The 24,285-nt window shown below is 37.0% G+C and overlaps 1 protein-coding gene across 8 annotated transcripts in view; it reads left to right on the forward strand.

Annotated features, from left to right (window-relative positions):
• Positions 1-24,285, forward strand: part of WDR64 (WD repeat domain 64) — a 91,656-nt gene that overhangs the window by 54,928 nt on the left and 12,443 nt on the right. For 3 of the 8 annotated variants that reach the window (XM_026844858.1, XM_026844856.1, XM_026844857.1), the window contains exons 13-28: positions 1,208-1,331; positions 3,529-3,698; positions 5,284-5,460; positions 6,352-6,482; positions 7,773-7,865; positions 9,561-9,654; positions 11,017-11,059; positions 12,315-12,448; positions 13,611-13,716; positions 15,342-15,403; positions 15,814-15,923; positions 16,697-16,882; positions 19,095-19,194; positions 21,236-21,316; positions 21,495-21,528; positions 22,285-22,403. In XM_026844858.1, coding sequence (XP_026700659.1) covers positions 1,208-1,331; positions 3,529-3,698; positions 5,284-5,460; positions 6,352-6,482; positions 7,773-7,865; positions 9,561-9,654; positions 11,017-11,059; positions 12,315-12,448; positions 13,611-13,716; positions 15,342-15,403; positions 15,814-15,923; positions 16,697-16,882; positions 19,095-19,194; positions 21,236-21,316; positions 21,495-21,528; positions 22,285-22,328 — 1,689 coding nt within the window. In that variant the 3' untranslated portion in view covers positions 22,329-22,403. The remainder of the gene's footprint in view (positions 1-1,207; positions 1,332-3,528; positions 3,699-5,283; positions 5,461-6,351; positions 6,483-7,772; positions 7,866-9,560; positions 9,655-11,016; positions 11,060-12,314; positions 12,449-13,610; positions 13,717-15,341; positions 15,404-15,813; positions 15,924-16,696; positions 16,883-19,094; positions 19,195-21,235; positions 21,317-21,494; positions 21,529-22,284; positions 22,404-24,285) is intronic. The other 5 variants (XM_026844861.1, XM_026844860.1, XM_026844863.1 and 2 more) reach the window with 3 other exon arrangements.

Raw genomic sequence — 24,285 nt, forward strand, 5'->3', positions numbered from 1 at the left:
TGTTTTCCTTCTTAATCTTTTGTCTTATCTGCTTCTATTTGGCTAGCAGTTCTGGAGCCAATTTGCTGACTTTCTGTAGATACTTTTCTCATTCAGTTTCCTAGAACACACTGTTCTGAGCCTTAAGGATTTCAGGACACACAGTGAGGGAGAAATGTTGAATATAATAGCCAGTTAACAAGAAAAATAACGTGGTGGAGATAACTTTTATCACTTTGTGTCACAGCTCTGTTTGTGTTGAAACATTAATGGAAAGATTAAACTTGCCTATTAACTTTACCATATGCTTTTGAACCACTAAAAAATAGTTGCGATGCATGTTTCAGAAAAGCCACAGATGAATAAATTGAGTCACTACTGGTGTAATTAACAGTGTGACAGTGATCATCAGAGGTACCAAGGACGTGCAGTTTTCGTCAACTGTTGATGGGTTTATAGGGCAAGTTTTGCAGGGAGAGGTAGCATCTCTTACTGGGCCAGCTGGTGATGCATGCCATTCCTGTGGAGAAAGGCTTGTCTGTGTAAAGCTTTGTTCGTTACGCATTCAGTAAAGATGTTATTTCTCACTGTAAACCCTGACTTCCTTAGACCATGATGGCTACAACATCATTACACCTACATGATAGTTTGAGGCACTGGGTGCTGCAGAAAATCAGATCTAGATAGCGCGTATGACATGAGTGGCTAGTTCATAAATCCGGTTGAATCTGACTTACCACACTATAGCGACCCAACTTTGTACTGGTACTTCATTAGAAGGCATTGCTTAAATTCCCAAAAGGATTAGATAATGATCAGATATGGTTGTTCCTATAGTTTTGGACCAAATGTTTATGGAAAGCCTCATTTTAATATTCAGCACAGAAATTATAGCTCAAAGAACTCTTTCTCATTAGATTTCTTTGCCTTTGTGCTGTAAAAAACTCATTCTGTTTAACAAGTGTCTCTGAATTAACAAGAGTCTTTCTCACAGCTACTAAATTCCCTTGCCAGAATGACTTTTCTGGGGAGAGGGACATTTTCAGGGAAATTACACTAGTATTTCTGTAAAAGAGCATGGCAGGGTGTTATTGTAACAGAGAAGCTGTTTCACAGGATCTGAAAATTTGCTCTTGGAAGTATTTGTCTTTCTCCAATTACACTAGAACACACTGTGTGATGAGTTTTAGAGGATGTAGTACAAATAATTACCATCTTATTTTTTCAGGTCTGGGACCTAGAAACAGGATATCAAATATATCAGATTGAAGATGCACATGGGCTGAATACAGAAGTGACCTGTGCTGCCATTGAAAGAAATGGTTTTTATCTTGCTACTGGGGCATGTGATGGTAAACCAATTAAATAATTATACATTTTTATTACATTTATTTTAAATTATATATTACATGAGCAGACAGAACTCTTTGCCTTGACTGTCTCAGTGACAGAAGAATGAATTTTGGCTTTCTTCCAGGGTGGGAGGAAGTATGCACAGAAGGGAATGCACAGCTGTCAGTCTGTGGAAAAGGGCAGGGGGATGTCTTGGTTGGCTTTTATTTGATAGGTGATCCATAGAAAGGTGATGTTTGGGCTCTGGTGCTTTGCTAGCCTATTGCTCTCTGGAAGACTATCTTCAAAGCTCTAGGTCTGAAAAGATGTTTCCTCATAGGACTGAGGACCTAGATCTGTAACTAACTGGCTGCAGATGGAGAACAGTAGGTTTTCAACTTCATAGTGTCTAAGCTGAATATTATAGTTGTAGTGGATGAAAATATTAACATGGTAATGATTTAGCAGCAAATCAAGATTTATTAATGACTAGCAGCACTTAATTATTAACCAATTTACAGATTTACAAAATAATTCAATAAAATACATTATTAAAATAGCAACTTAATTACAGATTTGAAGATTACAAGATTCACACTATCTTACTATAAAGTATGCTAAATAAATGTATATAGACATATTTCATAAACACAGGATGTACAAACACATAGTCAGTATTTGGATTCAGTGAAATACGTATGTACCCACACTCATGAAAATAACTGTGTACAGGTAGACAGGTGGATGAGAGAGAAGCTAGCCCGAAGTTAAAATTTCCCTTTTCTCAAGTTTAGAGTAAATACAATGCATCGACATTTCTCAACCAGTGATAATTGAGACTTGAGGAAATTGACTTTGCCCTGGCCTCCCGTTGGCTCTATCAGTGGATGATACCTCAAGGTTTTGATGCCTGAGAGGTGTCCCAGCTCAGAGGAGATGCTGGTCACAGGCCCACTGCAGTCCAGGAGAGCTCAGAGGGTCTCAATTGGGATCGCTATTTATAGGGTCCAAGACAATTGACTTTTCTCAGGTACTTTTTCACTCTGGCCCAGCTCAAATGACGATGTATTTTGATGTCTTCCACCAGTTGCACAAGAACTTGATGGCTGTGCAATTCTGTTATTGTTCTCCCTCAAACACATCCCAGGTACAGGTGTACCAGGCTGTCAGGAGGCGATGGACTGTTAAAACTGTTCCCAAGCGATAGGGAAAGCAGGAGCCAGGCTTGTCAAAGGGTCGCCTTAACACTCTGGTTTACTGCCTTTGCAGTACGTGGCCCAAGGCGGGGGCTGGAATTGCACCAAGCACTGAGTGGCCCAGCAAGGAGAGGGGAGAGGAATTGCATCACTGCAATAGTGTCTGCAGGCATTAAACACCAGAATATATATATCTCTACATGTTTCCTGATTTTTTTCATGTGTGTTATTTAGAGTGCATTAGTTTTAGGTAATGTGACAAGACCTCTTCAATACACAAGCTACACTGAATTCTGCAGCAAATTTTAATAATTCTGTAATCTGTTAACATGACTGAATAATTTTTCATACATTCAAATGTTCAAGAGTACACACCTGAAGTATTAAAATATATAAAATATATAAAAGCTGCCTCACATAAAGAGGATATGGCTTTCCACACAGTGTACTGGCTATTGTTTTTTATTTATACTTGGGAGCAGAGATTGTACCTTTTATGGATCCTAAGAACTCAACAGAAGACAAATGCTATCAGGTCTTAAAAAAGTGAAGTCATATATAATAACAGCTTCACTTAAGATAATGCTGTAGCTCCTTCTCCCCAGCTCTGTGGGACAAGTCCAGCAACCAGGTCCCTCTGGTCCTTCCTGTAGCTTGGAACCTGAAGTCTTCTGCCTGACAGCCCCACAATCCGCTTGCTCTCTGATGATGTCAGCCCAGAAACAGAAGTAAGATAGCCCATTATCCTGGGCTGCAGCATAAAACAGATCATGGAAAAAAGATGGAAAAATGGTGGGGCTACAGGTAAAGATGTTTTCTAGTAAGCTTTGTGTCCCTAAGGGTATTGGCACACACACTGCTACAGCTTTTGAAAGACCAGTGACCTAGCTCTGAACCTTCAATTGGGTTTTCTTTTTTCTTCTCCTATCCCAGTTTGATCCAGTTCAAGTTTCTGACTTTGAAGCACAGGTTATTGGTGAAAGTTCATTCCCTTTTGTATATCTTTCTCACCTGTGTGTAGGAACAGTGAAAATTTGGGAGTTTGAAAGTGGGCAGGAAGTTAAAGCCTTGCCTTTGGCCCAGCACAGCAAAAATGAGTGTCGTCTGCTGAAGATAGTTTATCTGAAGGCTAATGAAAGTCAACATGCACTTCTTGTTTTGGAGCAGAGTGGGAAGATGAAAATCATTCAGGTTTTTCAAATACACTTTTTTTTTTTTAATTTCATTTGGTAGTTCTTCATTTTCAAGGTGAAATAGGACTTATTCATTAATTAATAGATAAACTTTTAGAAATTGTCAAGGAACAATCCACTTTCTGCATGTCATCAAATTAGCTTTCTCCCTTTTTGTCTAAATGTTAATATGTTCATTAGTCCATTGCTGGTTTTCATCATTCCGATAATTTCTTTCCTTGCATTTGCTTTTCTGTTTGACTGAGGTTTCAATAGTTACAGATCCTATAAGGTAAAGGCTTTAAAATATTGCTCTTGTTATTACAGACAGTGTTTACCCTGTTTAAAGAGGTAATTCACCAGCAGCTGAGACTGGTTAGACTGTTCATGCAAATCCTGTTTGTCTATTTATCCCCACTGCTCTGGTCAGAGCCCTGCTTTTTAACAGCACCTCAGGCCTATGGCCATGTTCTCATGAGGCAGCTTTATCTTTTCCTCCTTCACCACTGCCTTTCAGCCTTAGTGCACTCCTCAGGCAGTGGAAGACAAAGCATCACCTTCTTGGGTTCTGGATACCTGTCCTTTGTAGAGACCACTGTCCCAGTTCCACAGCTCAGCCCTCAGATATTGCTGACCTATCCTGGTCATTTGTATGCCATAGAGGCTCCACTTAATATTTACGAATAGAAAGTTCCCATGACTCAGGATTCAGTTTCACAAACCTCAGAGGCCTCAGGCCTATACACTTATGTCACTATGAAGCTCTTCAACTGTAGCCCAATATACCTCTTGGTATATTTTCCCTCTATGGAGAGTAGGTGACCATGGTATTATCCTGCAAAAAACCTCAATATCAGATGATGTTGGCTAAAGGAGGGGTTTTTTGTCTAAAATTACTAGATTAAGGCAGTGGCTGCTTAAGAACTGATACAAAGAAATAAGACGGTAATAAATCAGATTGTCTTGCTTGGCTTGATTTTCAGAGTCTACTCTGTGTTCTCTTCAGATAAAATTAACAAGATGCTTTTGGAGCTCACAATATTGTGGTTTCATTTCTCAGTCAAACCGTGTTTCTGTAGAATTTTCTTCCTCAAATTGGAATGTTATAAAAGCAGAAACTAGATACTGAAGTGAATTTGTTTAGTTGGAAAAGCTATCAAGGTAACTCCCAGTAGCCTCTAGGCACAATGGAGAGGAATCAGTGACTTGGGGCCATGGCTGAACTGGGGCTGCTGCTTCTCACACAGTTGGAAAAAAACACCAGTTTTGCTGGTATAGTAGATATGGAGACAAGCAACATTAAAGAACAAGCAGCTATAACTGAAGAGACAACTTACTTTAAGGAGGTAGTTAAACTGAATAAAATCAAAATCTCTGAACTACAGAGCTGGACAGCTTCTAATATAACAGCAGGTATAATAAAGTGAGCTGGAATATCTCTGGTTGGTGCTTCAGTTTGCAGTGTAGGCATATGTTAGGTGATATGGGTAATAGTTTTGTCATTTGGCACAGAAAACAAGCTTTTGACATACACTTGCTGATAATTATCTTATGAATAGAGAAATCCTTTCCTTTCTCTTTCATTAAGTCAGTTATTTTAATAGGGTAACTCAGTCCAAACATATCTATATGTCACATGGGTGCTTCCTGAGGCAGTGTCATTTCCACGAAGGAATCCAGTTGTGTCTCTGTCACTGAAGCCTGACACCTTACAAACACATGATTTTTTTCCGGATATTCAACTGCTGTCTGACACCAGTTCTCTGAGGAATGACACAGAGGTAAGAAACACTTTAAAGTTCCACATCATTTACAGAAGATTGGAAAGTAAATGTTTACTGTGCCTTTAAAGGTTTCATGTTTTCACAACAGGATAAGAACTAAATTAGTATTACAAACTTTAAAGAACACTGAGGGTCTAAAATAAATCATGTAAGAAAGTGATTGTTTCTAAGGACTATATCTGTGTAATAATCCACTGCATGATTGTCGCCATGATTAAGCAGCTGCTCTGAATGTACACTTCACATTGCTTTACAAAATAGTAAGTTGAGTTTCTTGTATAAAATGAGAAGTCATTCATTGCTAGAGCTAAACTGACCTTCAGTAATAGTGGCAGATAAAGACCAAGCTGGATGTTAAAGTGATTCCTTTTGCTCTTCTTATTGCTTTGGTAAAATAAGATGTAAAATTTATGTTTCAATTGTTGACCAATTTAACTTGAATAGTCCACGAGACTTAAGTTTTGTGTTGTATAATTTCACTAATTCTGTAACAGATCTGGAAGATATTTGTAGGAAGGTCATTATATCTCTGTTCAGTGACTTATTGCTTTAACCTGATTAGATTGTCTCCATAGATACCTACTTCTCATTAATCTTCAGCTCTTAAGCTGTTTTTACACACTCTAATTGCAACTGTGCTGCAGATAGCAGGTCAGGTTGGCAGATGGAGGCCGTCCTATGCAGCAGAGAGTCTCCCAGTACTGTCACTCCCTACTTCCTTCTGATGCTTCTGTGTAGCTCAAATACAGTAGTATTAGAATAGCATTTAATATGCAGTTAATTGTAGACACTGTCAATTTAGGCATCTTGGTAAACTAAGTTAAAACATTTCACTCTTTAGTGTTCACATTGTTCCTACTCTTTTTTTTTTTTTGATGTTCTTTGTAGAATTTTGTCCATTCTGTGGAAATTAAGTGTTTTGATGTTTTAAAAGTAGAAGGATGGAGTTTGATAGCTACAGGAAGTGCAAACGGGGCAGTAATTCTATGGGATTTTGAATCTACCTCTGTGAGATGCCTGTAAGTATTGCTTTCATGGAGGCATTTTGATCTCCAATATTTCATACAAACTTTTCAAATGGCATACTAGAAATTTTAAGATACCCAACTATAAAGGGTGATGGACAAGCAGGAGTTAAAGGAGCAATTTATGTGGGCCCCCCTCTCTCCCACGTCATAGTACTTTGCTAGCTAGTCCTGACATTGCAGGTAGAAGTGATCCAGAGTAATTTGGGGAAGGGATGATGTAATTAAGAACAGTGTTTTAACATAACTCAGCACTGCCACTGAAGGAAATTCCTGCTATATAACTCACTCTGTTATTGACTAGAGGCTGCTACTGAGCTGTAGAAACATCTTTATTTTGAAAGTTTCTTGTTTGGGAGGACTTCTGGAAATAATACTACTTCAGATGATAATGGCAGATACTCTACATTATCAGTATCAGTCTATACACAGGAGACTAGAAGTCACATTCAGCAATGAGAAATCTGAATTGATTGTGGAGGTTTGGGAGTAAAAGTCTTTCACAGAAAGTGACAAAAAGTGATCATAGGATGGTTCCAGATATTCTCATGCGTGTTAAGCTGCTACAGCAAGAGAGTGAACAATGACAACATGTCTGGATAGACTGGGTGGAGCAGCACTGCAGTGTTTCTATGTTGGTGGTGGAATACATGCCTTTTAAGACCATACAAAGTCAACATTTAACTATCCTACCCAATAGTTTCACAGCATCCTTCATGTGTAAAATTGTCATGTTTGTGAGAAAATTAGTTGAGTTTTTCTGTACCATGGGAAATAATCAAAACTGAACTGCAGTTCTGGTTGTGTATCTTCCTTTGCTTTTGCCTCCCTATATATGAGGAAGCCAATTTATGTGGATGCATGGAAGACAGGAAAGTCAGTGCTTAGTAAGTAGAGTATTTTACCCATAGTTCACATGACTGGTTTGAATGTTAGGAGCAAGGTATTTTTCTAACATTAACTTAGTTAACTTCAACGTAAGTTACTTTACATTTCTCTTAAATGCTAATTCTCAAGAAAATACTTGGCTGGATTAAACGTTCATCATTCTATCAGGTTTCTGTTTTTCTTGGCACAGGCACATTTTGTACCTACTCTTCACTGATATTAATCCATCATAACTGATCAACTGATTCTGAAAAACTGTGACTAAAACTTTTAGGTGACATACATTCTGGGAAATTAAATGTTTAATTTTTTAGATTCCAAATAAAGTCTGCAACTTTTTTGGGGAACAATACACAACCTATCTGACACATTGTGTATAAACACCTTTATTTTCAGGTGTAAAATTAATGAAGACAGCCAGGCTTCAGTTCTTCAAGCATCTGGAGTCAATGCCGTGTTATTCCTTGTCCATAGTGCTTTCTCTTCCAGGTAACTGTGTGCCCCAGGACACACAAAGTCATTTGGAATTTTGTTGTACTAAACTGTTGCAATGTTTGTCCAAGATAGCTGATTTAAATTGGGATTTGTCTTGTATTTAATCAGTTCAAGTTCAAACAGTTAATTAGCTTTACCATCCTTAAACTTTGGTAATGCTTATAACTTCATATTATATGTTCTTTTTTTTACCACTCCACTAAGCTGTCCTTTTGTTCTCTAAATGACCTCATAAGTCTCAGTTCTGTTGAAGAATTCAACAGAAGTCAGCTTTTGACAGGTATCAGTTTTCCTGTGTAGGGTACCTTCTTTGATTCTTATCTCTGTGAAATAACACTGTGTTGCAGCAGCCTTTTTCTTTTTTTTAAACCTGATACAATCCTCATGCTATTAGATACTCTCAGCAAACAAAGAGAGAAGCAAGATCACTGAAGTGTGCAGCCTCAACTTTTATCTTAAAACACACTTGGAGCTGGCATAGGTTGGTAGGGTTGAATGGAGAGCAGAATTTTACCGGAATATGCTAATTTTGTGAAAAAGGCACTGCACCTGTACATAACTTCAGAAGAGCTTGTCTTCCAGTGGATATGCAAAGGCAATGGTAGCCAACAGGACTCGGTATGATTGAAATACTTATGCAGCTTAAAGGTCTTAAAGCAATTAGGCAGCTTTTTTGCTCTCCTGAATCATAAGGATGGTTTATGATCTTCCATTGCTTTAAAACCTCCAAGTAGCCTATGCATTTACTACACCCCTAAATGTACTAATGCCACCTAACTGAACATAAATTTGCTATTTGACATTATAGCTTAATGATTACTTTAAGAAATCCTAGCTAAATTGAAATGTGGTGATTACAATTCACAAATAGATTATTTTATAAATCAAGAAAAGTTCTGATTATGCTTAAGCAGGAGAATCCTACCAGTGACTTTGAATCATATAGGCTTAGGATGTTTTGTATGTACTGGGAAGGTACCTGAATGAATTTGACTGTGATCAGTATACACATGCACAATAGTCAAGAATGCTAGCAAGTCTGTAAAATCAAACACTGAAAAATTACAAAGTCATGGCTACCTGTCCAAATTAAAGTGGGCTACCCCAGCTACATACTTTCTGTAGGGGTTTTACATTATCCCAGCTATTCAGTTACTCCTCTCAAAAACAGAGCAGTCTGTGACATTGGTGTAAGTTATGTGGCAAGAACCTCTCCTTAGCACAGCCAGAACTTGAATCAGAAACACAAACGTTGAAGACCATATCCATTTTTTTTCCTGCGTTTCTCCCACAGAATCCTGTTTCTGAGAACTTTCTTAACAGATTGAAAATAAGCTTCTATAAATAACTGAAAACTATTTGCAGAGCAAAGCACTGTGTAAAATGAAAAGGAACAAACCATTGGCATGCACTGAATTTTTCCCCTTCTTGAGGATGCACACCAGTGTTAATTTTGATTTATTACAGATTTAACTTGCTCAAAACTCCTGACAGGAGAGGTTGGCTGTGTAATGTGCAAAAATTGCCTAGTTACTTAGATAAATTTATAAACATCAACAACTCTTAGTCTAATCAGTCTAATCAATTCAGATGCTATTTTATTATGCCTTATTACACTGGATGATGTTTCCAGATAGCAAACGGTATCTTCAAGAATGTCAGTGATCTCCAATAGTTTCTTTCACACAGGAAAACTAGCTCCCTGCCCGCTACTACTGCTACTGCGAGGCATGGTATCAGTGCCATTCCACAGCACAAGAACAGTTCTTCAAACTTACGTAAGGTAGGTATAGTGGCTTCATGGATTTGATAGCATTCAAAACAAATGTCTATTTTCATTTTGGTTCTGGTTTTAAAATCCTGTAGCTTACTAAAATACCTCCATTAAGCCATGCACAAAACTAAGTATCAAGAATTACAGAGAAATGAACTTAATTCACCTAAGCTGAATGAGATGGGGAACTAAGAATACATTCTGTCAGGCAGCAGGCTCTGTGATACATGGAATAGCTGATGCTTATGACTAGCAGTTCTGACTTTCAAATGGGGGTATAGAAGAACTCAAAGGGGAAGGTAAAATAGACAAATCATTCAATACTTGAATAAAAATCCACACTTGCTTGGATACATTATTTTAAATGACAGTATGATTTATTCTTTTTTTTAATTTACCATCAAGATGCCAGTGTCTCAATCTGTGTATTTTTGCTAAGGATAGCATTATGATTTTTGTGACACTTTTTGTCCTTTTATGCCAGAAGAGAATATCTGCAGAGCAACAAATAGCAAGTAGGCAAAAAGAGAAAAATCCTGCTACATTTCAGATTCTTTCCTGCATGTTGTTTCAGCAGAGCATGGCACTTTCACAGATTCCCAAATAGACACATGCCTAATGTTATCCACAAACTAAAGAATACAGTATCTTGTGCCATGTAGTTATTAGAATAACAAAATAGACAGTCACTGGCAGCTCTTAAAAAGATCCCCAGAAGCCCAACATATCAAGCCTTACAGATCAATAAGTAGGATGAGATTGAATTGGCATGTCACCTTTTAAGATACCTCAAATACTCGTGACTGCATATTTTTTCGTGCCTTATTTGACTTGGCAAATTTTGGGGCCAATATACCGATTACTGTCAGCGTTGGGGATCCTCAGAAGCCTATATAGTAAGGCACAAATGAAGAGCTGTGACAATTCTCATACTGAAGATGCAGATATGAGTAAATGTTATTGCTGTTTATGCACTTTGTTCATCTTTGTTCAAGGCAGTAACAAGGCTATATGCATATTCTGAATTAAACTCTGTAAGAGATTTAGGTTACATTCACATGACTCTAAGTGATTGACTGCTTGTCCTAAGAAATTAATGACATTCAGCCAAATTTATCTTTAGCATGCTCCTAAGTTCCAATTAATTTCATCTGTGATTTGTTCATCTATGATTTTGCTTCTCTTCAGATGAAATGTTTCTTGTTTTCACTCAGTGCCATTCCAGATTGAATGGAAATTGGGGTAATATTTGAATCCTTCAATTAAAAAAAAAAAAAAAATTTCTTAAAAATAATTTCAACTAGAGAATAGTTCTTAGTTAGACCCAAATTCCATTTTCTAATTCTGTTACATTTTATTCCTTGCTTTTAGGAAAATGTAAGAAATGATGAAATTAAGATTCAAATAACAACAGGTATGAAAGATGTTTTGAATTCTCTTTTGTTGTTGATTCATGAGTTCTGCCCAGATTAGTATCAAAACTGAGTTTGTCAGTTTGTCTGGCAAACTGTGTTTAGAATAATTGGTATACCATTGGCGTGTGAATGACACGCTTCAAGGTCTTCTACTCCCTTCTGATTTGAAGTTATTTCCAAAAAGCCAGGCCAGGATGCAGGATATGCAAGGGCTTGATTTATGTTTTTTCTAAATAGATATGATGCCGAAAACCTTGCACAATCTGGGAATGTTAGCTATACACACTTCTCTTCCACATAAATATTTGAGCAATGAATTATTGAAATGATATAGCAGGAGCAAACATGAGTCAAGCATGAATGAATGGCCTCACAGACAAAATCTTCAAAAGCAGATTAAATTTTCAAAGAAAGAGTCTTCCCTACAGTATATATCCTTAAAACAACAGAAACAAGAGAGTCCTTAAAAGTTAAAGCCATCCAAATGGAGTTGGTGAATTTGCAAGAAGCAAATCCTCTAGATTCTTCCGAATCCTTTAGACATATTCTGATGGAAAACAGACTTCCCAGTAACAAGGAAATTGATCATCTGAAATGTGAATTTCAACTGAATTTATTTTGCAAAGAAAACATGCCCTGAAACCAGAATATCCCTAAACCTTGTAGCAGCTCAATGAAATAGACAGTCATGTCAGGTCCTGCATATACTGTATGTCTGTTTCACTGAGAACTTTCATGGGACCCCCCAGCATCTCCAGCTCGGGGGAAGTCATAGCAGGAACTCAAAAAAGGTTCTTTATGACCACCACCTTGCATTTAGCAAAAGTTTTAAACTGGTGAAATAACTATAGAAGTCTATGATTTCAGAACTGTTAAGTGTCATTTAGCTATTAAACTTCACTTCATTGCTGAATTTATAGAAATCTCTAGAAGCTTCATGCAGAGGCTGCAGAACTGCCTCTCAGCTGTCATGATGACCACTGTCTTGCACTTCTGCCCTACCCTCACTGGTGCTTGCAGTTTCTGTAAAATCTGTTGCTGTGCTTTAAGTAAGATTCCCCTGCATAATGGAGCAATAGTTCTGGCTGGTTTAGATAAGATCATGAAGATGTATTTGTAATGTTTTCAGAGTAATCCATCTTGATGGAGTTTATTTCAAATTTACTTTTTTTTCCCCATATTATGTAATTTCTATGCATTCTAAAGTAGTACTAAAAATTGTTGAGAAAATGTATGATCATTTGTGTTCCAAAGCAGAAGTCACAACTAGGTATAGTAATATCCAGTACTTGAAGAAGAATGTACAGTCATCCAAAGCTGTAGCAGGACACCCACCAATACTGGCTTCTGCTCATGAAAATGGCTGTATCTGCCTATGGAGTATTCAGGTAACTGACTGTCTTTGGGATGGGTCTGGACTATTGAGAAGATAACTCTAAGCTTTTGAAACATGCAATTTAACTAGCAATTGCAGCAGCAGATATTTTATTGCATTTTTTGGGTAATAGTTTCTTCCACAGACACAAATTAGTTCTGCTTTAATAACTGTAGCTGGGAGTAATGACAAGTGGAAAATGAAAAAACATGATTTGAAATAATTATAACAAAAAACGACTGTAAAGTTATGTGAAAGTCTAGAAGTTGACTTTGCACACACAACATTTAACTTCTAAGAAAGGATGATAATCAAGGAAGACTGTCCTACTCTCAAAAGAGACAAAAAATCTCTGGAACACTGCATAAGCCAGCTAGCACTAGTAGGGTTACAAATCAGGACATATTTAATAGTATCCTAACACATAATGTCTACAGCTCTAATCAGCTTGTAAAGCCAGTCATGCAACAGAATGCCAATGGCTTAGTTGTCATATCACCTCAGATCTATAACACTCTATTCCAGAAAACATGTTACTCTAAGCAAGAGATATAAAGTAAATACAGCAAGAAGGGGGACTACCATGATGTGATTGGGTAATACTGGTCATTAGCATGCTTAGATTCCTGTAGGAATTTCCAAGTTCAGATGATGGTGATGTCATCACCGTTGTGATTGTCATCATCATTGTATGGGTGACTCAGTCAGGAATCTCCTTATCAGCAAGACATTCACCTTAACCTCCTTCCAAACCTAAAGAGGCAGTAAGGGAGAAAGTCTACTCGTGCTTACTTGAAAAATATAACAAGTTGGAGAAGGAGATATCATGGGCTCATTTGCAGCAAGAAATATTTTAGTGGCGAATGAGATGCATACTGATGATATTCCACAGTAAATGAGAGGTAAGAGGTGAAGTAGAGGTACATACAGCTAGACTGAATTGCTTGAAGAGTGAAATAGCTTGTTCTTTTGATGTAGAAGAGACAGCACTCTAGAAGAATACACCCCAGCTATCTTGGTCGTTCAGTAGATTAGGAACCTACCTTTTTAACAGCTTTCTGAATAGATATGAGCTGAGTAATGCTGAATAGGTCAAATCAATGGCACTCAACTTCTGATGCATTTTTTTTCATGTAGATATTATAAATACGTGCCTATTTATTTATTTCTTTTAGGGAACCTTAGTGAAAGAACTTTTGCCATTTTCAAAATATCCTTCAGTTCCTCTGACAGCACTATGTACAGACACCTCCGCTAAAATGCTTTTGGCAGGCAGTAAGGGTGAGTTAACATGTTAGTCATTCTGTTCAGGACACTCTGTAGGACCTCAAAATATCATCCTGTGAATATGCCAGAAATGTGGAAATGAAGGTCCAAATGCTGCCAGACTTTCTCCATCAAGGCGATAATTAAATAATTGACAAGGTATTTTCTAGTGTGAAAGGATGGTAGATTAAAGCTTAATATTAGTAGCATTATCACTAAAATTGTCTTCATAAAAGACATTAAAATTTTCTTCATTCACGAGCCCTGCATATACTTTCCATCTGAATTATTGTATTAATATCAAGGACAAATATTACTGCTAAAACCAAAAATTTCTCATCCATGGTAATAAAACTAAATAAAAAACTGCAGCTGTGGCTGTACCAAGAGCCATGATTTGGACACTAATGAACTGCACAGTAATGGCTTCAGCAATATGCTGTTATATAAGGAAAGAAAGCACTTGTGTCTGTGCTAGCAGCTCATTGTTAGACTTTTAATTTCACACCAAATCTAGCTTTCATTTGGCAGAAAGTCCAAGAGTTTATCTGCTGTTTGATTCTCCTCCAAACCTTTAGAATCACCCTGGCAATTTTCCTCTTCTGCATCTGTCATATGAGATTTTTGTCCTTTAATGTGTCACTTTTCTTCTAAAATATCTATTAGAACTCTTTCCTGTTAGCTTCCTGGTCTTCTTATGCTGTCAGAAGTTGGATGGAGCAAGTTTGGGTTTTTTTCAAAACTGAACAGTAGCTTGACATTGGTGCTGAAAATGAAGTTTCACTCCCCATTGAATCAATCAGTAAATGAGTTCAGGAAGGCAGCATGCACTGAACAGGATTTTAATTAGTTGTGGAAAAGTATCCATCCTATTACCTGTTCATCTGATACTCTGTCCTTTTATGTTTGCACCACTGTGTATTTGCTTTTCATGCTTTCCACACCCTTCTCTCTTATCTGCAGTACTACCAATTTCTTTTTCCCATTACAGATTTTTCCATGTTAGGAAAAGGTCAACTTCTCTGTCAGCCTCCTTGCTTTCTCGAAAATGTATGGTCCTAGAAATCAAATGTGACCAGTATGAAAGTTGGAATCAGAGAAAAGATTCCTCTGTCTAGTAGTAGAAATGAGAGATAAGAGGCAACTTCATCAGGAAAGAGGCAGGAAATTGAGCAGTTGTGGGTCATAAGGAAAGTGGTTCTTTTATTCACATGAGTGCACTAAAAGGTTGTAAAGCATTAAGCTTTCATTATGTATGTAATTAATCAAACTTTGTCCATTTTACCAGGACTGAAAAACAGTTTAATCCCCAGGAAGCTCTCATACCTAGTTTGTGCACTAAATAACTGTCTTGACAAGATGACTCTTATTTTTTTAAATGATATTTAAAGAAAAAAACTTTATTAATGACACATGCTCACAAAATATATATATATTTCTTCGCATATTAATGAATAGTCTATTATTTTCTACTCTGTGCTTGACAATGAGTTAGTGGCATTCATCTTAAAATAACTTCCACTGACCTGTAATCTCTGCTTCATTCTGCTCAGTGTTTACCAAGAGCATATGGTAGCAACAAGTGAATGTGTAGCACTAACAAAATTTACTGATATTTTGCTTTTTCCTTTCTTAAACAGAGGGACATATTATGTGCTGGAGCATTGCCTCATTCTTAGAAGATCCAGAAAACAGTAAAAATGTAAGGAAAAATCTGACAGATTTTCTTGACTTGAACAGTATACCAAGATAAGACAAAAAGAGAAAAATGGATTCAGAGCTCTGCAGGGACTAAAAATATTTCCTGCACATAAAGGTCATGTCTTTTACTTGAAATAATAACTTGATGCTGTGAAAAACAAGAAAAACATAAGTAAAATGCTATTAGCATTATTCCATTGTGTTCAAAGAGGCTACATTAAGAATGAATTTATCTATGTCCCCTGAGTGGTGTTTCTACCAATATGCCCTTTGCAGGCTGTTTTATGGAGGGATTACTTTTTCTCCTTTTTTAATTTTCAGAAAGCCATGCTGATAAATCCACTAAGCTAGCAACCATGGTGGCATACAGAACTGCCTATAATATGGTTATGTTGCTTTTTTTTCCCTCAGCAAATAAAGGAGGAGCTCTGCTGGAGCGCACACTCTACTGAAGTGGTTGACTTATTTCATGAAGATGAGAAAAATGTGGTAGTGACAGCTTCTATTGATGGTTCAGTCAGGTACAAAAATGACTAATACTTCTTACTGCTATGTCCAATCAGTTGAACTGTCTCCAGAGTTTCTCTTCTTGCTGGACTTGTAGATGGGCTAGATAAAGTACTTAAATAAAATACAACATTGTGTGCTTTTTCTGTTCTGCACCTGAAAGAACTAATTTTTTTTTATGTGACACTTCCAGTTTTCTCAGGAAGTCAGACCTTTTGCAGACTGTCATTTTCTTTCAGCAAGATGACCTTGAATGCATAGGTAACAGCCCCATCATTTTAGAAATTACTTTGTGTTCTGTTTAGCTTTCAATACTTGTTAAATTAACATGGGTCCTAAGCATTGCATCTAACCAATGCTTATGCAATTAAACCACTGCAGTCTGAAGATGCTTTATAGACAACTGTAATTCCTTGGCTAGCAAGTACATTTGGAAGGGTTTCTTTTGTTTTTTGGGGGGAGAATCAATAAGGAAATTCTGTGTAGATCCTACTCTGGTGGCAGTACCTTACTGTAGGAGAAATTCACGATATCGGTGCCTTTATTCCTCAGTTTTGTAATTACAAAGATGAACTTTGTTTTCTGATTTTTACAACCTCTTCCTGAGAATTTTTTACTCTCAAGTTAGTTACAGTATGAACAGGGAACTTCAATCTCTAGACTGAACTCTAGAACGGTACTGCAGAACTTGATAATCTAAACAGATATATGCTCAATTTTTGTTCCATTTCTAAAAGTATTTATTTTTTCTTTCTGTCCTTTGGCACTGTTTCTACTCTGTCTGTAGGCTCTGGCATGCCATGAACGGATGCTATCTTGGTTACTTCGGACAGCCCAGGAAGTTTGAGTTATCAGATATCAGTCGGTTGATTTTGCCTTGTGATGTTAATAACTTTCCTACTATAATTAAAGAGGAAAGCAAGCATATGGAAAAGAAGAATTTTGAATATCCTCTCATGCTGGACAGGGACAAGTAAGATCTCATACATTTACATACATGTATGGTTGGGAAAACAGTTCTGAAAATAGACTTAAAAAGCACCTTTCACCTGAAGGTCAGAAAAAAATTTTTTTTTCTAAATAACTTGTAGGAAATACTTCTTTTCAAAAATGTTTTTACACAGCATGGATAAATCTTTTAATTGTTATAACCAGGTGACAGTCAGGATTAGGTGATGTTCAAGATTTGAATTCAGTAATAATGATGACTAGATAATTGTCTCAGATTTTAGCCTAATTAGAGTCTGTATGTTATGTACAGTGTTCAGCTTAGCATCCTGTTTCCTTTCCAGTTCCACAAGCTGATGGACTTATGGGATCCCAAAAAATGTATTGAAAAAGCTTAATGTGAATAGTTTCAACCCAAACCCAAATCCTTCTGTAAGAATAAACCAAATTTAATCTTTCAGTTTGAAAAATGGTCTTCCTAAATTCGCTGGGATGTTATGGACACATTCATGTACCTCTGATCTTGATGTTCTGACACTGGCATAAATGTTGTGTGTTGAATAGCAGTGTCGGACCTCTCTCCTTCAAGTCAGAGTTCTCAAGGAACATAGGTTAGTTACAAGTCAAGCCAGAGAGCCTTGGCCCTCTAGCTTAAGTCATATTTCTAGTCCTGGAGCTCCCTGGTTCGTTGAGTGGGTTGCCCAAATTAACATAAAGACAAAGCAGAAATCTTTAGAGGCAATTTGCACAGTGCCTTTAGTAACAAAGCAGTCCAAATCTGGGAAAAATTACATCGGGGCTTAAAAAGTCATACGTGCTTTAGTGGTAAGGTTCCATATACCATGTGCATTGTTAGGCCCCCTTTTAACCAAAGCACTCTGGGGCAATGGGAAATCTGTAAGTTGCTTTTTTGTTTCCCCATTTAGGTCAGCATCCTGCTAACACTTATTATTTCATATAGTTCTTACTAATGTGAGTAGTCACAGTGAAGTCAGAACAGTAACTCATCAATTTAGAGAAGTGCTTGGCTGTGTTTGAAGGACTAACCCCTGTAGTCATTCTGAATAGTCAGCAGCTAGTTTGAAACCTCTGGAATCAAAGATACTGTAATTAAGCCAGCTAACCTTAAAGAAACTTTTCATAAATGACATGCCTTTGTCAAACTGTGACTACTTTTTGAGGACTCTTCAAATATTTCAGTAAAGGAGAATGGCTATCGTACATTTAAAACACATTAATTAAACAAGCCAGAAGCAGATGAGAAGCCTGCTTAACTGTGTGGAGAACTGGAAAAAAAAAGGCAGCCACATGTTGCACAATAGAAAGTTTCCGTCTTATTGTTCTATATACTCTATGTGCTGTCACCTCAAGAGTAACTTGATTCCTCTGTAATAATTGTACCAAACAGTGTAATGGATAGCTAGCTAACTGTCATTCAAATGCTGTGTGACTTATGGATGCTAGGCTTTGTTCTTTACAGGGTACAGAAGCTTCTTTTGGATCAAATCAGTTATCTTCATGATGATACCACAATTTGCTTATTGGATAGCTGTCATATAAGTCACTAAGATAATATTTTAGAATTTCAATTAATAAATAAAATTATAAATGCTATTAACAGATATTCCCCAAATGTGCATAGACCTGAAAAGGTACAAACCCAGCTGAATAGCATAGGTGCTTACAGTTTAAACAAGTGGCTCAGGTGATCTACTGAAAAATGTCAGCAGGTGGAGAGACACAATTAGAAGAGTAGTTTATAATTCCTTAGCTTGTGTGATCTGACTTAATTTTTCTCATTATAAATCAAACTGTGTTAATCTACACTAACAGACACTCTAGATCACTTCTTCTTGTGGTTAACTTTGGAAACCAGATATATGAGCAGAGGAAACCTTCTTTGTTATGAAAGTGTCATATAAGAATTGCAGTCAGAACTGACAGAAATGCTGAAAAGCTGTTATCAGACAGTGAGTTAGTACCTAGCTGTGGTAACTAATGTTTTTCATATTAACATTTCCAGCCTTCTAAAGATGACAAGCCTGTGTCTGGATTGACAAAATGTTAGTGAAACACTTCATGACACCTACAAAGGTCCTAATATAAATTATATTTTGAAGATATGTGGAATAATTTACAATTCAAACTAATTTTATTTCAGAGCCAGATAAGAATGTTGCATTTGAAATTGCTATTTTGATAGGTGCATCAGGTTTTTTTCTGTCTTGTGTGTACAGTTGGAAATCACTGAGCAGATCACCTTCAGCTTTAAGAAAGCCTGAACATGTGGACATAAATCAAGACTTGAAGTTTTTCAAAGCTCTGGTTTCTCCAAAGGTACCTAATGTATATGACAAATTTGTTTCTGTTCTGTGCAGTGCGTAAGAAAGGCAATTGTATTTAGAAATTAGCCACAAATAACCCTACATATTCTTCTCATTCAATTGACAAGCTAGAACAAAAACGTATAAGCATAAGGATTGAAGAAACCTCCCTGGTTTTCATTCTCATTGTATCACACTTCCAAATTCCAGTTTAGAAGGTAGCACACACTGATTCACTTGTTTGGTTTAACAGCATTAAAAAAAAACCCGTAGAATTTTCACATGCTCCAACAGAAATCCTAAATATCTTAAGTTTACTTGAAGGAAGTGTGAAAATACTAGAACAACAGTGAATCCATGGTTATACACAATAGTTCTTCCAGGGTTCCCATTAGTTCTTCCAGGGTTCCCATTAAATCAGAAACCAGGAGAGTTCTGAGTTAGTTTAGATATTGTTATGAATACTTTTTACAACAAGTTGGTAGCTCACAGGTGCTGCACTGTCTCCAGAGCAGCCTGTGTTTAAATCACAGAGAAACTGATGTAGCTGATGTAGGAACATGCACTGCAAAGTAACGGCAGTTGATCATTGGTGCCCTGCTGTTTGCCAGCCGTAGATAGAGCAGTAGTAGTAAGAGAGAGAAGTGTTAGTGGAAAAAATATGTTGATGATGGGTATAAAACATTAAATTTACTGTTGCGAAGTCAGTGGTTGAGGTCATTGTGGAACAAGTCAGTAGAGGTTGGCTTTGCTTTGGGTTTTACCTAGTCATTTGAAAAGAGGACTCACTGGAGGTATCATAGCAGAAGATAATTGATATGTTAGCAGTGGAGTCCCCTTCTGATTGAGCTTTTGATGAGAAAAAGGCTTGATTTCATATCATTTGCCAGTGGATTGCCTATCAAGCCAGTGGACTTTAGTTTGCACTTAAGACTAGAGGTGTGCTATTCAGTGGCTGTGCAGATACCTAGAGTATATGATTGGCTCAACATAATTCAATTGTCCTGTCTTTCTGCAGTAGGTAATGCCTAGAAATTAATGCACATGAGTAATGCTTAGAATTGACAGACAGACACTGGAAGAGATTCCTTTAGGAATGTTTTACATTGTTGAGGTTTTGGCGTCTCTTAAACTGTTAGTACTGCAGCACAATCAGTAATGTGTTAGTAAGACCATAAAAAAATGTAAGTAGAAAATCTCTGTATAATGTGCCATTTCAAATTAAACTCATATTATCAAATTTGCTGGAAATGAGAGTTCTTTGTGGTATTTCAAGCTGTAGATGCATTTTTTTTTTCCTTTTTGGAGGACCATAAATTGGCTTCCTAGGGTGAAATAACAGCTATATCATGTAAAGACAGTTTCATTTCCTGCCCTGACCATAAGTGTAATACCTAGGTAAGTCTCAGGATTCATGTGAGGTGGATGAACTGTCAAGGTACCTGAGGTAGTTTTGCAAATTCAAAGCTTTCAACAGTTAACAGAAGAAATGTCGTGTTCATCTGCATCTTTCACAACTGGCTGCTGAAGTGTTCACGATTTGCAAAGCCCAACAGGATAGCCAGACTGACAACCCTGTGATGAAGCTATTGTCTGAGAGGGAGTTCTTACTCTATTACTCCTTGGCTAGACTTCCACTGTCCTCTGATAGCATGCATCCACCAAACCTGACAAGTACCCTGAAAATTATTCCTTTAGTGATCTTATCCAGGGTGTTAATAGGTGAGAGAACTAAGTCTTTAAAACTAGCTTTAACTTAGGTGATAAAAAGCATTTTGCTGTTAACTGTCTTGATTATGTGTCCCTTGGGAAGCTGGAATTTTGCTGGTTATGCATTTTCTATAGCAAAAGACTGATCCCCTCCTAATTTAAAAAAAAAAAAAAAAAAAAAAAAAAAAAAAGCCTGTGCATAAACCATATTTGCTCCACGTAGTAATTACATACATTTCTTCAAATAACATGAATGTTACCATGCATTTTGAGAGCAGAAGTAATGTCTTCATTACCTTTTGTATTCAGCTAGTAATGCACTGACTTTGGCTTTCCTTGGTCAGATCCATAGACAACCTTTGGAATGTTTTGAGTCTGGATACAGAGAGGCTGGTGCAGTATTTGGGTGTCTTCCAATATATGAGGTAAGCACAAGTGTTTTCTACCTTTTGTGGTGGCATTCATACAGCAGAAGCCATTATCACTAGTAAATTATTAGTCTCATACCCTGACACTCTGTTGGTAACTATCTGCTTCTCAATTTCATTTTCTAACGTGGTTTCCACTACTCACCACTCAATTCCATTCTCCATTTGGTGGAAGCTTGGGAAGCCAGTTGAAGAGAGTGTGCCACAAGGTGAGTATTACAGACAATTACTTCTGTTCAAGTTATTAACTTTTTGTTCAGACTCAACTCCTTTAACCAGCCCAAAAACTATTGATTCCTACCTTCACACAGGTTAAGTCAAGCGTGAGTCAATACTGTTTTATGGGTAGTATTGACAATTTATTGCAGGCTGTCTAGCAAGGCTTCCTAGGTTGTTCCTTCCTTCTATGGAGAAAGACCAGAATGTCCACAGAGCCTTGTCCATCCCACCTATCAGAGGATGGAAAGAATCACCCCTAGCATAGGTGCTGAGCTCTTTCTATAGAGTGTACCTGGAGAAGTAGCTTGGATGAGAGTCCTAACATCTAGATGGCTAGTTTGGTGGGATGAATAGGATACTCTACATTCAAATATATATGACTTAATGCTTGTGCATGCAGCATTACAGAGTATGTCAGAAAACAGAAAACTCAGGAGCACGGTGTTCAAATAGTTGGCGCATATTCTATTGTTCTGACCATTAATGTGCCTTGGAAATCTATGTTTCATTTTCTTCCAGAAGAAGAAAATAAAATACCGGATGTCTTGTGTCTTGGAAAGTTAGGAGCAATTATGCTGAAGCCAGTGGCACTGCAATGGATTTACAGTAAAATGAGATCAGACTCTTTCTGTGAGCTACATGCACAACAAATAATTTTTTGTCTGTACTGTTACAAAATGCTATCAAAGTGGTCTGTTCACTTGAATATGTTAATTCCTGAAATTTTGGAATTTATTTTTTTAAAGGTCTTCGGTGGAACAAAGCTGAGACGTCCAATCCCACTGGATAGATAATGGAGACAGGTTTCAGTGGAGGGTCAAGACAAATAAAATTAGCATCCATCTTCAGGAAAGTGGATTAGCACGTTCCTTACTTAAATTTCTTCTCTGTTTTTTTTCTATTATATTTAAATACATTGCATTATTAAGTAGAACATATAGAAATCAATTCTTTACTTCTCTTCCAGTCTTTCAGTCAGAGAAACAATTCTAATAAAGCCAGTGTATGATTATAACAAGATCCTCACAGAAAAGCCCATCTCACTCCACTTTTTGATGGTTAAGAAGGAAAAGTACCTTACTATGATTAACTGCTTAAAAATTCAGAGCGATAAATCTGCAAAAATTCTTCTTTTGCTAGCCATACAGACTCCTCTGAAGAACAAAAAAAGTTATTCCAGAGGTACTGCTCTAACCTTTGTCACATGTTTCAGCTTTGGTGTCCTTGGATAGGCAAAGAGTTGATGGGAGGTTCCATAGGTAGCACACGTATGCCACAGTATCCTAGTCAACTGTCTTCTTCCAGAAACATTTAGATTTCCTTGTTAATCATGTGGAGATAAGACAAAAGTAAGATTGAGACCTAGGCTCAAATAATGAGACTGCCCTATTTAAAGATATCTGGATTTAGGTCACAGCATGCCATCTTTAACTGTGCACAATTTTCAGCTGAGCTGACTTTATATTAATTAAACATAATTAATATATGATACAGAAATATGATATGTCAGATAAGATACAGAAAAAGAAAAAAAAAAAAAAAGCAAAGCTCCTTGCAATTGTGGACAAGTCTTCAGAATTATCATTCTACTACCTTTCAGTCCCATTATTTCTGTTTGTTCAGATGCCTTGACCAGAACTATTAACAGAGTGAAATGGCCATATTAACCAAAAAATTAATTTTCAGCAGCTCAGATTCCTTCTGGTTTATGCTACTTTGTTTTAGAAAGGCACTACTAACATGTCATGGTAGGGAAAATCTGTTTAAATAAGATTTTTTAAAATTAGTTTTTCTGATCCATTTATTGCCTGTCAGTTTAGGTTTATAAGCAAAATCCTGATCACTTGTTGCAATTTAAATCTTAGCTATACAAATTTAAAACAATAAAAAGCACTATAGGTCAACTCAATTGACCTCAATTATTTTCATCATTTTTATTATACAGTGCAAACCAAGCCTAGGGCATGTTAGACATGTTTACAGAAACTTCAATGCATGATTCAGAGTGTAATGAAGGTGAAAGTATAATAGCATTATTTTATCATTACTGTGGCTCAGTATGAACTTCTTACCCTGAACTGTTGTACACAAGACCAAAATTTGTAAGTCTCTTGGCATATTTTAGGGTGATCAGAAATCATACTGCTTTTCAGCAGTTGCCAGTGGCTGTTTACTTAATGAGAGGCTAGTAACAATGTTGTTCTGGTGGATTTTGCATTAACTGAAAGTCTTAAACCATTCCCCTCTGGGATGTGCTAAACCTCACCTATTATCATCCTTGGTTTTATGATTGGACCCCGAACCCTTAATCTAAAACCTTTGGATAGCACTCGAAGAGAACTGGCCAATGTTGGAAACTGATATCCTCACCAACATTTAAGAAACCAATATACAGGTTTGTTCCTTCTTTCATGACACAATAATGTCAGAAGGCTTTGCTTTTCTTATATTTTATTCTCTATTTTCATCTAAATAGGAAATCCAAATCTTTAACTAGCACAGGTAATAGTATCATACTGAACAGCATCTTTCATCCCGTACTGCATAATGAGCTGCACTTCTGCTTGGGAAAACACATGGCAAAAGGGAAAGGGATCTTGGGTTTATGTAAAAATCATTCCTGTTAAAATCAGTGGATAGCCCATTCAACATCTAAGAATTCATTATGGCCCTGAGACTAAGATCTTAACCAGGGCCACTGTAATATGTACTACACAGAAGAAAACACTTTTGCCTGAGATCTCAGA

This window comes from Athene cunicularia (genome assembly GCF_003259725.1).
Source record: "Athene cunicularia isolate RWA chromosome 3 unlocalized genomic scaffold, athCun1 chr3_part1, whole genome shotgun sequence".
NCBI lineage: Eukaryota > Metazoa > Chordata > Aves > Strigiformes > Strigidae > Athene > Athene cunicularia.